The 19,717-nt window shown below is 37.6% G+C and overlaps 1 protein-coding gene across 1 annotated transcript in view; it reads left to right on the top strand.

Moving 5' to 3' along the window:
• The first annotated feature begins 2,166 nt into the window (after positions 1–2,166).
• Positions 2,167–19,717, top strand: part of LOC106867941 (dynamin-1-like protein) — a 75,465-nt gene continuing 57,914 nt past the window's right edge. Inside the window, exon 1 of the mRNA XM_089338371.1 lies at positions 2,167–2,686. Coding sequence (XP_089194497.1) covers positions 2,585–2,686 — 102 coding nt within the window. The 5' untranslated portion in view covers positions 2,167–2,584. The remainder of the gene's footprint in view (positions 2,687–19,717) is intronic.

Raw genomic sequence — 19,717 nt, 5'->3', positions numbered from 1 at the left:
CTAGCAATTCTGAGGGTAAGGAACAAGTCGAGTACATCAGTCCAGTACTTGACTGGTACTCTGACTGACTCTGAAGGGATGAAAGACAAAGTTAACCTTGACAGGATTTGAACTCAGAATGTAAAGAGCCACTATGCATTTAGTCCAAAGGGCTAATGATTCTGTCAGCTTGCTGCCTATTCTGAATCAATGTTGCTTTTTATTGATTCTGAAGTGAGGAAAAGTAAAGTCGATCTTGGTGGGATTTGAACTCACAATGTAAAGAGCTAGAAAAAATGCCACTAAGCATTTTGCCTCGAGTACTTAAATGATTTTGCCATCTTGCTGCCTATTCAGAATCAGTGCTGAAAGGACGAAAAGAAAATTTGAATTCAGTCAAAGAGATTTGTGTTAAGAGCATAGAGATTTAGTCTTAGGATGCAGAGGTTTGAATTCATGGAAAGAAATTTGAACTCCAGTATATATGAGTTGCTTGTAATGCACTGGTTTCAAATTTTGGCACAAGGCCAGCAAGTTTGGAGTACATTGACCAACCACATGGTCCCGGGTTCAGTCCCACAGCGTGACACCTTGGGCAAGTGTCTTCTACTATAGCCTCCGGCCGACCAAAGCCTTGTGAGTGGATTTGGTAGGCAGAAACTGGAAGAAGCCCGTCGTATATGTATAGATATATATATATATATGTATGTGTGTGCATATGTTTGTCCCCCCAGCATCGCTTGACAACCGATGCTGGTGTGTTTGTGTCCCCGTAACTTAGTGGTTTGGCAAAAGAGACCGATAGAATAAGTACTAGGCTTACAAAGAATAAGCTCTGGGGTCGATTTGCTTTACCATAAAGGCGGTGCTCCAGCTTGGCCACAGTCAAATGACTGAAACGAGTAAAAGAGTATACTATCTACTGAGGTCAACTTTGACTTTCATCCTTTCAGGGTGAATAAAATAAATACCAGTTGAGTATTAGGGTCGATGTAATCGACATAACCCCTCCCCTAAATTGCTGCCTTGTGCCAAAATTTAAAACCAATAAATAATAATACACACACACACACATGATAGACAGATATTTCTATTACTTTTAAATCGTTTACATTTTCTGTATTATGTATTTCCAGAAGACGTGTTGTATATGTAATTATTAAATTATCTAAATTTTCAAGTCAACATTTAACATCCTAGAAAAAAAAAAAAATAAAGTGAAAGTATAGGAAAATAAACACTATTTTCAATCTTATAAAAATAAATCTATTTATCAAAAATTATGATGATATAACTGGAAAAATGAAAATAATTCTTTCTTCTTGAGGTACAGGGCCTGAATATCAGGTGAAGACGGGGGCAAATGGATTACATGAACCCCATTATTCAACTGGTACTTCATTTATCGATCCCGAAAAGATGAAAGGCGAAGACGACCTCGATAGTATTTGAGCTTAGAATGTAGTGCCGGAAGAAATGCCGCTAAGCATTTTGTCCGGCATGCAACGGTTCTGCCTGCTTGTCTCCTTAATCCTTTCTACTTATTTCTTTACTGCCCACAAGGGACTACACACACAGGGGACAAACAAGGACAGACAAACGGATTAAGTCGATTATATCGACTCCAATGCGTAACTGGTACTTATTTAATCGACCCCGAAAGGATGAAAGGCAAAGTCGACCTCGGCGGAATTTGAACTCAGAACGTAGCGGCAGACGAAATACCGCTAAGTATTTCGCCCGGCGTGCTAACATTTCTGCCAGCCCGCCGCCAGAAATTTTGTGAGGAAGGGGCTAGTCGATTACATCGAGCGCAGTACACAACTGGTTCTCATTCTATCGAACCCGAAAGGCTTGGAAAGCAAAGTCGACGACGGCGGAATTTGAACTCAGAACGTAAAGAACCGAAAGAAATGCAACCGAACATTTTGGTAAAAATAAAGTCAACTTCATTAGCAGCAAGGTAAAAGAACGACAGGGAAAAGGGAAAGCAAAGTCGAAATCTTCCCAAAAACATGCTGGGTAATTTGCGACCAGGTCAGCAAATGACCCGGAAGTAGAAATCTGACTGACGTTTTATACAACATTCCTCCTCCCTCCTCCGACATTGTATGTCTTTTCTTCATATATTATTATTCCTCGATCCCTTCTCTCTGCCTGTTTATATTTTTCTCCTCTTCCCGCTCCACTTTCGGTTCTGTTGAGGGAAAACGCTTCTATTACCATTAAGACAGTAAGAGGTTTCTTTTTTAAATGAAACCATATTAACCTGGAGATAAGCGATAACCAACTGTGGAATCTCTCTCTCTCCCCCCTTCGGTCTGTTTCTCAAACATTATCATTGATGCTGTTAAATTATTTGTAAATTAATTACTCATTTCTTTTCGACCCTATTCTCTCTCATTTTTGTTTTTAACTTTATTCTTTATGTAACGCACACCAAACTCTACTACAAAGCCATGGTTTGTGTATATAACGACAGTGATGTCTAAGTAGTAAAAAAAAAAGTAAGCTTTGAAGCTTTTTTTTTTTTTTTTAACCCATATTTATTGAGAGAAATCCTCCCCCGACTCTTCGACTGCTCGAACAGTATCAGTTGTTAGCTATGGAGCATCTGATCCCGGTCATTAACAAATTACAGGATGTCTTCAATACAGTCGGTTCGGAAACCATTCAACTTCCACAGATCGTGGTGATCGGAAGTCAGGTAAATAAATGTCTTTTTTTTAAAACAACACCTCTGCTGCTATTAATTACATGTATTACTAAGTTTAATGAGTGAGTATATATTTATGTTTGCGAGTATACATTGAATGCTAACTACTTCTCTGACCGTACTAAGTTTACTTAAATCTGACCTGTTTGATTATTTAAATTGAAACTATAGCTATTCCAGTCCTTATTTTTATATTTCTGTATCTATTTTAAAAGTAACTTGATAGAAAATTTGTCATATATTTAATTGAACATATCTTACAGTCTTACAAGAAAATCGTTAGTAATACTATTACTATTTCAATCTCTCTCACACACAGTTGTATATATTTCACGGTTTTGTGTCGTCAGAAAATAACGACTTGCTTCTCCTAATATCTTGTCACATTTTCGATATCGATATGCTTGATAAAAAATATCGAATCGTTTTATATTTAGCTATATTGCTTGATCTATTCCGCTTTCTCTGCTCTTATGTCACTGACCTTCAAGAAGAACATTCAGTTTGTGACTCCTTTTTGCTTTTCAAGCACAACATATATCGCATCTTGAAAATTTATACAAGTGAAATATCGATAGGGTTCTTTATTGCTATTTTTCTGAGAAATCTCGAATATTTTATTATTATTTCAGAGTTTCTAATAATTGTAAAAGAACAAGTGCGAACTGCTCGACATCATTAGTGGCCGGCTCTACACCATATTTCATATTAAGAAATAATTAACAGGGACTTGCATATTAGATTAATTACAAGCCTTGTACGTCTTCTGTATGATATTTATATATTGACTAACTTTATATTAAGTCTATTATCATATTTTTGAGCATTGGATTCTGCATTTATTGCAAGCTTATCGGAGACAAGAAAGACATTGATTGATTTCCCTCCTATTTTTATTTCTTTTTCTGTTGATAGTAAAAACAGATGACTAGGGGCTGTTCATTAGAGATTTTTTCAATAGTGAAATTAAAAAAAGGAAAAGAAAGCAATTTAAGCACATTGCCTTTCTGATAATGAATGAAAAAGACAATTTTCCGAACTGTTGAATACGTTTTCCTCTGAATGAATTGTCACATGATATAATAACACTACATACTGTTATCGGGGAACCCAGTTGAAGTAATATATATATATATATATATATATATTACCTAGCTGCATGGATCGTCTTTAATTTGAGTATATGGACCTGTTACTGCAACCATAAAGACATTTCGCTTCACTTCACGCCATTGTGAAAGAAATGTCTGAGTGTCAAGACATCCCTTCTTAATATATATATATATATATATATATATATATATATATATATATATATAAATATATATAAATATACACATACATGAGACTTTATGCCTATCTGAGAAATCAATTTAATACACCACCAGAGGTGTCTTTGGAAACCACACACACACATATCTACACATATATACATATCCCCTCTTCTCACTGCAGATACTGTTGCCTTACACTCCCACCATTTGCATCTCCGTCAGGATTTGTGCATCTGCAGTTCTACGTGCACCCGCTTCGGTCGATGGTAGTCAGGGCGATAGATTATAATCTGCAAATATATGGCAGTCAACCTTGCGAACAGTAGTATCATTTCTCTTTTCATCTCGAACATTTTTTGGAGGACAGACAACCCGCTATCTTCCTCATTTCAACTGTAAACTAGTAGCTTTATTCTCCGTGTTATCAGGTTTTCTAGACGATCGTTTACATTCATGGAGGAAATGTTTTCTACAGCTTGCTCATGTTCACCGCGTGTCCTTCACTAAAATAATCATAATAATGGACTTGTTCCAGGTCTTTCATTAAAGCATTGCCAAGGTTAAAGTGGATGTGTATAATAATAATAATAATTTTTTTTTTTCGGTCGACAATTATCATTAGCGCACACACACAAAGCATTAATTAAAATATTGCTAGCTATTAGTATACCGCAGTGTTTTTTCTGTATGGGCGGGGTTCAACACTTTTTTTTTCTCTTTTAAAAATGTTTTGTAACAGTACCTGCCAAAATATATCTGCTATTTCTTAAATTAAGTCGGAATCAGCTGTCGTTGTTTGGAAAAAATGCAACTGAAAGTAAATTAAAGATGACCTAGCAGTTCCCCAATATGTTGTTATTCGAGAATCGTTGGTCGATGTTTCGTTCGTTGTCGTCGTCTAAGCAGCACTCGAGTCTGCTGCAATGTCAGTTTCAATTCCTGACTATCGTCATTTCATTCCATTTCATTGATGTTAATATCTCTGAGAAATGCATGGACCCCCAACATCATCTCAGTTTAAAAAAAAAATTTTTTTTAAGTAAATGTCTTCTGTTTAAGAAATCAATAGAAGTTGAATGATTTATTAAGCCCTCTTGTCAAATACCTAGTAAAGCCTTTTGCATTGTGCGTGCGAAGTTGCTTTATTGTCGATTTCTCCGCTCCGATTACCCAGCTGATTAAGTGTATGTGTATATATATTTTGTGTGTGTGTGTGTATATATATATATATATATATATATATATATATACATTATATATATATTTATATATAATGTATATATAGTTGTCCCGCGGGCAGAGTCGTTGAGGCGTTGAATAGATTGCTTTATGGTATTCATTCCGACATTCTGCCTGCACTCTGAACTAGAATTCTCTTGAAGTCAACTTCGCCGTTCATCCTTTCGGGGTCGATAAATTAAATACTGGTGGCGATTCTTCTCTTTTCCTCCTGGAAGAAATCGACCGTGGTCAGACCTGGATGGTGATGGGTTCCAACCTGATCTAAAATTGCTCTAGACACGTCGAATGTCACGAAGGCACTCCTACAAAACCCATCAAAGAGTGGCATGGCTACCTATCCTCGAAGCATGATAGGCAAGTTCGACCCTCGGCGAGATTTGAACTCAAAACGCAAAGGGAAGCTACTAAATACTGCAAAGCATTTTTGTCTGGAACTCTACAGATTCTAAAATAATATCTTTATAATTCATACTAGACCGATGTTTTTTATTTTTTTATTATGGTAAATCAGTTTTACAGGAGTATTTAACAGCCCTAGAGTGTTGGACGGCAAAGTTACATCTGGTAGAATTTGAAGTCAGATCATAGAGACCCAAAGCTAGACCAAATAAATACTGGTAGACGTTTTAGTCCAGTATTCTGGTCCTATTACTAGTCCATCCACTGCCTAAACAGTCATTAATAATGTCTTGGAGGAAAGGTTTTTGGTTGCTTTATTGTCTATACTACAGGAGAGGCCAGTTGGTTATTGCTATTGTGGTTGTACTTTCTCGTGCATTCTACCTGACCATTTGGATATTACCATGCAGTCTACCTGTAACCCTAATCCTAAACCCTAACCTGTAACCTAACTCTAACCACATCCTAACTCTAATCCTAAACCCTAGCTCTGGTCCCTACTCTAACCTTAATCCAGATCAGGTCATTTCACAGCATACACTGTAGATATTGCAGGAGACCACATGCTAAAGCAGCACCCCTATTTTGATTTGAGTTGATCCTGTGCAAATCTAAGACTTTTCACTCCTGTGGGTACCTCAGATTACTTAAAATAATGTGTCCATTATCTTTAAGGGTACAGTTTTCAGGAAGTTTGTGTGCTATCTGTGGCAGTTAAGCAACTGCATAGAAGTTGACTTGGCTTGAGTTGTTTGTGATTTATAGCATTTAAATGCCGAACAAAGCACAAACATTTCTCTAATTACAATGTTTATTAACATTTCTCGGTGATCCATACAGAGTGTGACTCTTTTGACGCCAACCCACAAGAGACTGTTCCTGGTTCTATGATTGCAAACTCCCTGTTTTAAAGTGATCTAAATTAAAACCTTCCACGCAAAACTTTGTTAATTTGTTCCAAACCCCAGCTTGATAATGATATCATCATCATTGTTTAATGTCCACTTTCCATGCTAGCATGGGTTGGACGATTTGACTGAGGACTGGTGAACTGGATGGCTGCACCAGGCTCCAACCTGATCTGGCAGAGTTTCTACAGCTGGCAGCCCCTTCCTAACGTCAACCACTCCAAGAGTGTAGTGGGTGCATTTACGTGCCACCGACACGAGGGCCAGTCAGGCGGTACTGGCAACGGCCATGCTCAAAATGGTGTTCTATTATTTACAAATTTAACTGAAACAAAGACATTGCTGTTCCAACAGAAATATAGTAATGAAAGAGTTTAGAAGAAAATGGAATAACTGATACTGATTGAATGAAATTCCTTTATTCTGAAGTAAAAATCATTAGATTTTTTTCCTGTAAAATTTTACTGGAAAACATGTAATTTTCTTTCTTTTTCTTCTTCTTTTTTTTTTGAGAATAAATTGTCTTTCCTGTAACTCTTTTGAATCCATTTTAGAGGTCAGTGTTGGGTTATGTCGGTAAAGCATGAGTAATTTAAATCGGTTTGAGGCAATTTCATGTTGCTTTCACTAACACCTCCCTCTGACAGACAATAGAGATTTGTCATTCACAGTGAAATTTCTGCTGCTAATTGTGATAGGACTTCTTAATTTGTAACGTCTCTTGGTAGTAAGAAAAATCAAAAAATTCTTTTGGCAAGCTGGAAAAAGGTAAATTTTGATGATGATACACAGTTGGCTGAATACATATACAGGTATGGTGGTGTAGTTATGAAGTTCTCTTTATAACCACATGGTTTCAGGTTCAATTAATGCCTTTGACCGCAGCACTTGACTGGAATTTTATCAGTCCTGGAGGAATGAAAGGCAAAGTTGAACTTGGCAGGATTTATACTAGGGTTTCTGATTTAGATATGAAGCCAGCAATTATGTTTTTAGGGTTGCATTGACACTACTACTTGACTAGTACGCTATTTTTTTTTCTTATCCCCCAGAGTGATTGAAGGCACTGTTGACCTTGGTAGAATTTGAACTCAAAATGTAAAGAACCAGAACAAATACCACAAAGCATTTTCAGCTCTCTAAAGATTCTGCCAGCTTGCCAATAATAATAAGTTCCTTACATTAGTAGTGATCAAAAGTTTTTTTTAGGGGAACGGTTTGGTCAAATTAATCCTATTTTGATGGTACTTATTTTATTGATCTAAAAGAATTTGAACTCAGCCATAGTTCAAAGGTAATTGCTTGATTTGTCACAGAGCATACAAAAAAATTCAATGTAACATATAAAAAAAAAAATCATTGCATGCATTATTGTGTATGTTTTTTTTTCTGTTAGTGTAGATTGGCAATCTCTCATCCCACTTTAATTCTTCTTACCTTCACTGTCTCCTCCTTTTTGCCGAGGGTTTTACATCTGGGTATTCATCCTAACATAAACAACTTTGCAGCTGAAGCTGGGTGCATTTTCTTTTCTTTGGGGACCATTGACACTTGGAGTTCTCTAAGAATTCTAAAGAGTCCCATCTACTCCTGCCTTGTTGCCATTTGTTCCTATTGTAAATAAATAGTACCCCTGTTTGAGATAGCAGATTATCAGCCTATAATATAGGAATATGTTAAGCTTCATTTTTCATCTTTTGTATACTTTGTAAGACTACAGTTGTCATGTAGCTCCAGTCAATGCTGCCGAAGCAGACATTGCAGAAGCCTCCTGCACCAGTTAGCACATCCTTTGCACATTCATGCAACCTACTTGCATTGCCAACCAAAACTCCCTCAGAGCATGCCCTGTCATCTTAAAAAGGAACAAATGTTATTTTGTAGAAGTCACTCCTGAAACAACATCATAATATCTTCATAAACTGCAGGAGTTCATAGAACCAGTATTTAGTTTGTATTTCTGTATTGTTAACTCTTTGGCATTCAGATTACTCTGTTAAATGTAATGCATATTTATTCACATTGTTTTAAATTAATCATGCATGATCTTGTAGCTTTAAGATTTTGATGTGATTGTTTATTTTTAGAATCACATTGCTGGATAGGTGTGATAAGCTACACCTGACCAGTCTGCGCATAGAATAAATTGAATATTTAGGCCAGTTATGGCCAGTTTAACTGCTAAAGGGTTAAATAGATGAATTAATTACCTCCTTGATAGTGCATTAGTCTGTTGTAGATGAGTCTTTTCAGAAGGCCTGGTGCATGTTCTTTAGCTCAGCTATGAGATAGTAGGCCGAAAACCTTGTCCATTCGAATAATTTTCCTTATTCTTGCTGTCCACCTCACAACTGAGCTTTTGCCTTTTTTTCCTCGGATAACTTGTATGACAGCAATGCTCATTTACAACTGGGTGCACACACACACACATGCATGCACATGTATGCATACACACACACACACACACACACACACACATACATGATGGGCTTCTTCCAGTTTCTGTCAACCAAGTCCACTCACAAGGCTTCAGTGGGCTTGGGACTATAGAAGACACTTACCTGAGGTGCCATACAGTGGGATTGAACCTGAGACCACATGGTTAGGAAGCAAACTTCTTAACCACACAACCACACCTGTTCCTCTTTTCTATATTCTTCATTCCTATCTGTTACTTCAATGTGCCTACCAGTCTATTATTTGAGTCTATTATTTTTGTTATTTCCCATCCAAATCTAGAATTGTTGTTTGTAAAACTGGTACAAATTTTGAAAGCCTGAAAATGGTGTTTGCATAATTTGACAGGACTTGTTATTCTTTTATTTCTTTCACTTGTTTCAGTCATTTGAGTGCAGCCATGCTGGAGCACCGCCTTTAGTCGAAGAAGGAGCCTGGTGTTGCCATCCGGTTTCACCAGTCCTCAGTCAAATCGTCCAATCCATGCTAGCATGGAAAGCGGACGTTAAACGATGATGATGATGATGATGAAATCGATCCCAGGATTTATTCTTTGTAAGCCTAGTACTTATTCTATCGGTCTCTTTTGCCGAACTGCTAAGTTACGTGGACGTAAACTCACCAACATCAGTTGCCAAGCAATGGTGGGGGATCAAACACAGATACACAAACATATATCTATACATGACATGCTTCTTTCAGTTTCCGTCTACCAAATCCACTCACAAGGCTTTGGTTGGCCCGAGGCTATAGTAGAAGACACTTGCCCAAGGTGCCATACAGTGGGATTGAACCCGGAACCATGTGGTTGAGAAGCAAGCTTCTTACCACACAGCTATGCCTAACTTTTGTTCTATGATTTGTAGCTTTGGTTAATATTGCAATGAACGTATTTCAATTCTTTTATCTTCTTTCAGTCATTAGACTGTGGCCATGCTGGGGCACCGCCTTGAATTGTAGTCTAATGTATCAACCCCAGTACTTATCTTCTTTTTAAGCCTGGTACCTATTGTATCAGTCTCTTTTGCTGAACTGCTAAGTTACAGGGACATAAACACACCAACACTGGTCGTCAAACAGTGTTGGGGGACAAACATGGACATAAAAAAAATATATACACATATGTATGTACACATGACAGTCTTGCTTAACTTTCCATCTACCAAATTCACTCACAAGACTTTGGTTGGCCCAAGGCTATAGTAAAAGACACTTGCCCAACCCAAAACCATGTGGTTGGGAAGCAAACTTAAGGTGGCAGTATCTTCTACTGCCCCAGCCTGATCAATGCCTTGTGACTGAATTTGGTTGGCAGAAACTGCGGTGAGCTGGCAGAAACGTTAGCATGCCGGGCGAAATGCTTAGCAGTATTTTGTCTGCCGCTATGTTCTGAGTTCAAATTCTGCCGAGGTCGACTTTGCCTTTCATCCTTTCGGAGTCGATTAAATAAATACCAGTTATGCACTGGGGTCGATGTAATTGACTTAATCCCTTTGTCTGGCCTTGTTTGTCCCCTCTATGTTTAGCCCCTTGTGGGCAATGAAGAAATAAGAAACTGCGTATGCCTTTGTGTTTGTTCTCCATTGCCACTGCTTGACAACCAGTGTTTGTTTACATCCCTGAAACATAGCTGTTCAGCTAAAGAGACCGCTAGAATAAGTTACCAGGCTTAAATAAGTGCCAGGACGAATTTGTACAGCTGAAGGCATGCCCCAGCATGGCTACAGTACAATGATTAAAATAAGTAAAAGATAAAAAGATTGTCATCACAGATTATATTATCATTCAATATGTTCTTTTCCTTTTCAAGCCAGTGGGATGTGACCAAGAGAAATTTGACTGCTATTTCTAGAAGTTGAGTGGTCACTTAGGACAGGAATCCTTACCATTTTACACTTCATGTGCCAATTTTTCATGCTTGAGATCAAATGCACCATATGCCAATTATTAACTATTGAGATCAGATATGTCTTACAAGTCTTACAATTCCAGGCAATTCTTGTATAAAATATAATCCTTTCTACTATAGGCACAAGGCCTGAAATTTGGGGGAAGGGACTAGTCGATTACACTGACCCTAATGTTTCAATGGTACTTAATTTATCGACCCCGAAAGGATGAAAGGCAAAGTCAACCTTGGCAGAATTTGAACTCAGAATATAGTGATGGACGAAATACCGCTAAGCATTTTGTCCAGTGCGCTAACGATTCTGCCAGCATGCTGCCTTTCTTGTATAAAATATAATATAAATGCTTTTACCATTTTTTTTTCTTTTTACATGTAATTTATTTAATATAACAAACATAAATGACTTTGAGACTGTTTTGATTTCCCCAAGCTTTTACTGTTTATAAGTGGCTGTGTGGTTAAGCTTGCTTCCCAGCTATGTGGACTTAGGTTTAGTCCCACTCTGTAGCATCTTGTGCAAGTGTTTTCTATTATAACCTTGGGCCAACCAAAGCCTTGTGAGTGGATTTGCTTGATGGAAACAGGAAGCTTGTCATATCTCATCATCATTTAGTATCTGTTTTCCATGCTGGCATGTATTGGATAGATGTATGTGGGTATAAATATATATATATTTGTGTTTGTTCCCCATCACTGCTTGACAACCGTTCTGAGTTTGTTTACATCCCCATAACTTAGGAGTTTGGCAAAAGAGATCAATAGAATAAGTACCAGGCTTTAAAAAACATGGGTACTGGTGTTGATTTGTTCGACTAAACCCTTCAAGGTGGTGCTCCAGCATGGCCACTGCCTGGTTAATGACTGAAACGAGTACAAGATAAAGTGAATTAGTTCCTGAGAGCAGTAAAGAATCGGTCAGTTGTAAGCTCTCTCTTTGTTTTTTCTATATCGATTTGTTTATGTTGCTCCAACATGGCCTCTGTCCTATAACTGAAACATGTACAAGATATGTTGTTCTGAAACAATGGATGTTGTAACTTTGGACAAATTTTCTTGCTTCTGAAAAATGTCGACAGGGTGATAATAATCAATGATTGCTAGACATTAATCATATCAACAACATACGGAATTGGGGAAAGCTCATCCAATTTCATTTTCAATGAATTTGTTTCCAAGTCAGTAACTTCTATTTTGTATGTTACTAAGCATTTTTTCATATTTTCAACGGGTTTATGTCAGTATGCAATCTTCTTGTTTCGTAAAAAAAAATCATGAAAGCGGCTTTGAATATTTATAAAATCACAATAGTAAAATGTAATAATAGTAAAGTCATGCATACAACTTTCGATAAACATGCAATAACCTGATTTTTTTCCATCATTTCCCTTTTTGTTTTTTCACTTCACTGACGTTTCTGTTGTGGCTTTTCCGTTGTCTTTTAACATACGTTGTTTCAGAAGTGACTTTGGCAATATATTTGGTAAAGGAGATTTAGCTGCCATTTCTAGCATGTTGAGTAACTATGTAGAGGCACCCTTGTCAATTTATCTTTACCTCTATCTTTTACTTTGGAGGATTTAATCGAATTAATCAACCCTGGTACTTATTCTATCAGTATTTTTTTGCTGAACTACTAAGTTACAGGGGGTATAAAAACCCAAATCATTCAAACAGCTTTCAATAGACTTGCAATAACCTGATTTTTTTTTTCCAGCATTTTTGAAATAAATTATTAATCCCAGCTCAGTTACTCCGCTTTTTCAAAACTTGTTCAAGTCCATATTCTCTAGCTGAAAGATGATGAACGGTTTTAACCCTTTGGTATTTAAACCAGCCATATCCAGCTCAAGAGGTTCTACCTGTTTAATGTTCAAACCGGCCAGATCTGACCTCTCACACCTCCCCAACAATGTCATTCAAAACATAAACAATCAAGATAATGCATGATTAACTCAAACAATGTGAATAAATAAGCATTATATTTGAGAGTAATCTGTTTGTTGAAGGGTTAATGTCGTAAATCTATTGATGTGATTTACTAACTTTGGGAACAATTTTTTTTCTTGTCCTACAAATTCAAATTTAGATTGCTGCTTATCACCATTGTTTTAATGTCGACTTTTTCATGCTTGTATGGGTTGGATAGAGTTTTGTTGAGGCAGATTTTCTACATTTGGACATACCTTCCTGTCATCAACCCTCAGCTGTTTTCAAGCAAGGTAATATTTCCCAGTGGCCAGACAATGTTTACACAAAATATTGAAGATGAATGACATTGCTGACACTCATTCATAATCATCACTCAATACCAAGATAAAGACACGTACACTCTCACTCACACACACAAAAGCTCTCTTAGATTAGTAAAGAATAATCAACCATTCTAACTCACTGATGAGATCAGTGGGACAAAATGCTTCACAGAATCCAGAAAATATTTCACAATGAGCAAAGAGCCTTTCCCCGAGCATCAGGATATTGCTTGTCTTTCACTCGACTCCACTTGGGCTATCTCCCATTGCTATCGTGTTTTCCTGGGACACTCTGCACTACATCTTCCTTGGTCTTCCTCTCGGCCTTCCTTCTCCTTCTGGCAGCTTTTCCATCACAGTGGTAATATGTGTCTCTTGTAGTAACCAAAGCTCATGGCCTGTACACCATATCTGCCACTTAGTCACCATCTCCTGTTGACTTCTCATGCTAGCTCTCCTCATTGCCTCTTTGTTTCTCATTTTGACCCCATAAGAGATGCCCAGAATTGAACAAAGGCAGTGTTGATGGATCAAGTCTAGCACATACACCTAATGGGCTTCTTTCAATTTCCATCTAACAAATCCACTGGGGCCCTAGTAGAAGGCGCTTGCACAAGGTGCTACACAGTGGGACCAAACCCCAAACCATGCAGTTTGGAAGTAAACTTCTCAAGCACATAGCTACATCTACAGTTATATCAAGTCAAAATGGTAAACCAAGTAGCCACTCTTACCACATAAAAGGGCTCTGTCTTCAGGCAGTTCATTTTTCTCTTGTAGAAAATTATGAACAATATTTTTTAGTTTTCAAAAGCTACTCGGAATCTATGCTAAAAGTCTAGCAGCCCTCATTACAGAAGACAGGATCACCGTACTCCAAATCTAACCTTTTGTAATATTCTCTGGATTCTGTGAAGCATTTTGTTCCATTGATCTCATTGATTAGTCAGAATGACTGATTATTCCTTGCTGACTACCTCTGACCATGAAAAGGTCATTTGATAATATGGTGCATTGATTAAGAAATTATAGCTTCTGAGAACACATAACATAACATTCTAATAACAGATCAACAGGATTGATTTAAGAGTTCTGTAAACAGTTTCAAATTCAGATGATTGATAAACTCATTTAGTTGTACAATTGTTCTTACTGCTCTGTATTTAACATTTCCCCCTTTTTTTTCACTTCACTGGTGTTTCTGTTGAAGTTTTTCCATTGTCTTTTGACATGTGTTGTTTCAGAAATGACTTTGGCAACATATTTAGTGAAGGAGATTTAGCTGCTATTTCTATCATGTTGAGTAACTATGTAGAGGCACCCTTGTCGATTTATCTTTATCTCTTACTTATCTCTTAGTTCAGTCATTGAACTGTGGCCATGCTGGGGTACCATTTTGAAGGATTTAATCGAATAAATCAACCTTAGTACTTACTCTCTCAGTATTTTTTGCTGAACTACTAAGTTACAGGGGGCATAAATAAATCAAAACTGGTTGTCAAGTAGGAAGTGGGGACAAACATAGACATGCACATGCACACATGCATGCACACATACACACATGCAGACACATACATGCATGCACACACACACGCACACATAATGAGTTTCCAATAAATTTCCATCTACTAAATTCATTTACAAGGTATTGGTCAGCCTGGGGCTATAGAAGATACTTGCCCAAAGTGCCATGCAGTGGGACTGAACCAGAAACCACGTGGTTGAAAAGTAAGCGTCTTAACCACACAGCCATGTCTGTATCTGCTCATCCATGCTTGTGAAACTTTCTTTGCTTCAAAGGTTCCTACAAGATCTGTTCAAGCAGAACTAGCTTAACCTTGAGCTTGATTTAATCGATTCAACATCACTACCTGGCACTTCATTGCCATCCACTTGTAGAGTCTCCTGCCAGTGGCATATAAAAAGCACCCACTAACCTCTCGGAGTGGTTGCCATTAGGAAGGGCATCCAGCTGTAGAAACCTTGCCAGAACAGATTGTAGCCTGGTGCAGCCTCCTGGTTTGCACTTGTTTACTCTTTTTTGAAAAAGTGCATCATATGCCATTACATACATACGATAGATTTGCCTTTTCTTTATTACTGTTCAGTCTGTTCTTGTACTAGTCTCATTTTTTCTCTCGATTGTACTCATCTTTCACGCCTGCTCATTTATACACCAGCAGCTCATGTTGCTGACACAACTGAATTAAGCAGTATTTTCAAAATAGTGTCGAAATTGTGATGATTTTTGGTTAATAATTGATAAGGGGTTGAGCATATCTATGTCCAGTTTTTTCTTCTTGTTTTCTGTATGTTCTTTCGTCATCCTTTCATGCCGCATTTTATTATGTATATGTGGTATTGATGCAAAAGTCTAATGTTCACTTTATTGGCTATTTCCTATAAACTCCCTACCTAGGTGAGGTCACTGAAAATTTTGACATTTGAGTTATTAGACCTTGTGAATCACACTATGCATATGGCATTCAGGTATTGAACTGCTGACCCTATATTCATGTTTCAGTCATTGTATTTTACTCTTTGGTACAGTATGTTTTGCTATAATTATTTCTTGGAACATAGGTTCCACGCCTATTTTGTGGTGAGGAGTAACACTTAGCTATAAGATTATTCATGTAAAACATCCTAATTTAAATAAAGCATTTCATTTATGCTGTCATGGTAAAACGAATCTTTATTATCTTTTATTTGTTTCAGTCATTTGACTGTGGCTATGCTGGAGCACCATCTTGAAGGGTTTGGTTGAATGAATCACTCCCAGTACTTCTTTTAAAGTTTGGTAATTTACAGACTTATAAAGAAATCAACATCAGTTGTCAGGCAGTGGAAGGGTGTACAAAATACAGATACACACAAGTGTGTATATGTATATTTATATATATATATATGTGTGTGTGTGTGTGCAGGTGTGTGTGTGTTTATTTGATGGATTTCTACACAGTTTCCATCTACTAAATTCACTCACAAGGCATTAGTGCCCCACTATAGTCACAGCCCAGAGACTAAAATGGGTAAAAAATAGATGAAAAAACAGAAGAAAAAAAACATGATAGTAAACAGCTGGAACGCACGTTTGGTAGATCAAGTATAGCCTAAAACTAAACAAATTAAACCTTCTAGAATCAAGTGGGCAACAAATCAGCTGCCTTGGGTTTGAACTTCAGAACTATGATTTGAGCTTGCCGGTCTAGTACCATTTATTCACTAAGTTATTTCATTTGGATACCCAATGGTATAGTAGTAAGAATTGTGTTTGTTTTCAGTGAGTTTAACTGAACCGAACTGTGTAGTGTGTAATTTTTGGAGGTTATACTATTACTCATGTTTGTATTAGTGGTTCCTTGGTAACCCACTTACCTACTACTTTCGTTGTCCTTGTTTAGCCTTGATTATCCCCTGATTGTACAAACTTTTATGATTGATGACTTTTGAGGTACCATGTAACCTTGACTACCACAAGTAAACATTCTCATCAGCTTGATAAGCATCGTGAGCATTGACTGTGGTTATCCTCTTTCTATGTATCTATCCCACTCTTACAAATGACACCATTGGCTTTTATTTAGAAATTGTGTCTGACACTGGCTGAAATGAGGGACAACAAGATCACAGCTGGAATATCGTTGATCGTAGGCTTATTTGATCAAGATTGACCTCATTATTATGTGCTGCAACAAGTTCCCGTTTGCACTTTACTCCTTATTGCCTACTCGTCCCTTGACAATGGCATCTGTTGCTGGTATTACTGTGTGCAATTAAAAACATGTATGATGTATATTAAACAATCAAGGGTTAAGAACCTATATAATCTGAGATGATATCTTAATTGTGTCTGATAATCTGAGAATTATGCTGCTCCAAAGTATTGGTTGGATAGATGTAGTAAGTCCATAGGCGGCGAGCAGGCAGAAACATTAGCATGTCGGGGTGAAATGCTTAGCGGTATTTCGTCTGCCGTTAGATTCTGAGTTCAAATTCCGCCGAGGTCGACTTTGCCTTTCATCCTTTCAGGGTCGATAAATTAAGTACCAGTTACTCACTGGGGGTCAATGTAATCGACTTAATCCCTTGTTTGTCCCCTCTATGTTTAGCCCCTTGTGGGAAGTAAAGAAATAAGATGTAGTAAATCCACATGTGTGTGCCATAATAAAACAATACAAATAACAAAAAATGACAAAAATCCAAATTATGTTCAGTTAATATTAGGTTGGCGGAGTAGTGATCTGGCAGAATCGTTAGCATGCCAAGCAAAATGCTTTGTGGCATTTCATCTGTGTTTACATTCTGAGTTCAAATTCCTCCAAGGTCAGCTTTGCCTTTTGAGGTCGATAAACTAAGCACCAGTTAAGCACTGGGGTCAATATAATCAACTTACCCTCCCCTGAAATTGCTGGCCTTTTGCAAAAATTTGAGACCTGTATTAAGTTGGTACTCTTCGTCTTTGTTTAATGTCCATCTTCCATGCTAGCATAGGTGGGGGACAGTACCACAAGAGCTGACCAGGCTGAAGCCTGCACCAGACTTCTGTGACTGTTTTGGCAGGGTTTTTACAGTTGGATGCCCTTCCTAACACCAACCACTTAGCAGAGAAGTAAAAAAGTTATTGAGTTAGAAACAAAACACATAAATCTAGCCCACATTTTTTTTTCTGGCTCTCTTCTCTCTTTTTTAATATCCATTCCTCTCTTCTCAGTCTCTCTTGGATTTTCCTCTAATATTCAATGCAGGACACTATACTCTTTAACTTTTTCTGTTTGAGTGTCAACCCAATAATATGGACATCCCTCAGACTTCTTTTGCTTTTTGAATTTGCTTTGCAATACATGTGATATATATGTTGTTTGTTGATGTGTATTAGAGGTCTGCCTGGCACTCCTTCAGTTACAGCGACAAGTGTTCCAGTTGATTTGATCCAATCAACAGAACAGCCTGCTTGTGAAATTAATGTGCAAGTGACTGAGTACTCCACAGACACATGTGCTCCTAATGTAGTTTTTAGGGAGAGTCAGCATGACAGTATGACAAGGCTGGCCCTCTGAATCATAGGTGCTACTCATTTTTGCCATGGAATAAAGTGTTCTTCCTCAAGGACACAATGCACCACCAGGAATTGAATTCATGACCTTACGACCATGATCCAAATACTCTGGCCACTAAGCCACGTATTAGGAGTAAATAAAGGGACCCTCTTTAGGTTTTCCACTTTTAGCAACTGCTCCCTGATCTTCATGGATGATGTGGGATTCCTGTCTAATAAGGGAATAACTTAAGTCCTTGTCACTGCAAAGAAGCAAGGTGTTTGTGTCTTATATTTATTGCTTCATTTCTGCCTTATCTTTATTGGTTTATTCAATGGTTTGTATGTATTCCATAAGACTCTCTCCTATCCTGTGTATCATTCAGTCTTAACTCTTTTGTTACCATGTTTCTTTATTGCCCACAAGGGGCTAAACATAGAGGGGACAAAGGGATTAAGTCAATTACATCGACCCCAGTGCATAACTGGTACTTAATTTATCGACCCTGAAAGGATGAAAGGCAAAGTCGACCTCGGCAGAATTTGAACTCAGAACGTAACGGCAGACGAAATACTGCTAAGCATTTTGCCCGGCGTGCTAACGTTTTGCCAGCTCACCGCCTTTACCATATTTCTGTTAACATATGCTGCCTTTGTTTCAATCAGTTTTTGAAATAATGAAGCATTTAGTAAAATAACTTTCTCGTTATTAAACTGGGAATAATTTAGCATGAAATTTTGTTGGAAGATTATAATTTAGAACACTTTAGAACAGTAAGTCTATATCATGGAACCTCCTGGAGTGGTCTCAGGCAGGTTGGTATCAAAGGGGTTGTAATAGTGATTGTGTTTATTCCAGGGCGGTGGAGTCGAAACAAAAAACCTCAACTCCTCTATGTAATTAAGTGATTGCAGTCTATTATACCGACTCCAACTCCAGCTACCCCTTAATTGTTTCCGACTCCACAGCCCCGGTTTATCCCCACCCCCCTCTTTTTTTTTTTAGTTTTACAATGGTTGAGTTGACATCTGATTGATGACTCTTGAGCCTGAGATTATTTCTTACTTCAAGTATTTTGCTGTTGTCGTTTTTAGTCTCAGATCATTTCTGACAGTAAATTTATGTTGAAAGGCATTCCAACTGTGACCATCACATCTTTTGTGTGTGTAGGTGTGCTTTGAGTTAAAGTAATTAATCCAGTTTTGTTGTTTTACTCATTTCAAGCAATATCTTTTATATGGTCAGTCAATTTTCTAGAAATAACCAATTTTCTTAGCACAGGCATAGCTGTTTGGTTAAGAATCTCACTTTGCAACCATGTGGTTCTAGTTCAGTCCCACTGCATGGCAGCTAGGGCAAGTGTCTTCTATTATAGCCCTAGGCTGAATAATGCTTTATGAATGAATTTGGTAGATGAAAACTGCGTGGAAGCCTTTTTGTTGTTTGTCCCCTTACCAATGCTTGACAACTGGTGTTGGTTTGTTTACATCCTCGTAGCTTAGTTGTTTAGTATAATTGACCTATAGAATAAGTACCAGACTT

The sequence above is a fragment of the Octopus bimaculoides genome, chromosome 20, assembly GCF_046866305.1.
Source record: "Octopus bimaculoides isolate indiv1 chromosome 20, ASM4686630v1, whole genome shotgun sequence".
NCBI lineage: Eukaryota > Metazoa > Mollusca > Cephalopoda > Octopoda > Octopodidae > Octopus > Octopus bimaculoides.
The sequence above is the reverse complement of the archived record's forward strand: the minus strand, read 5'-3'. Positions and strand labels throughout refer to the sequence as shown.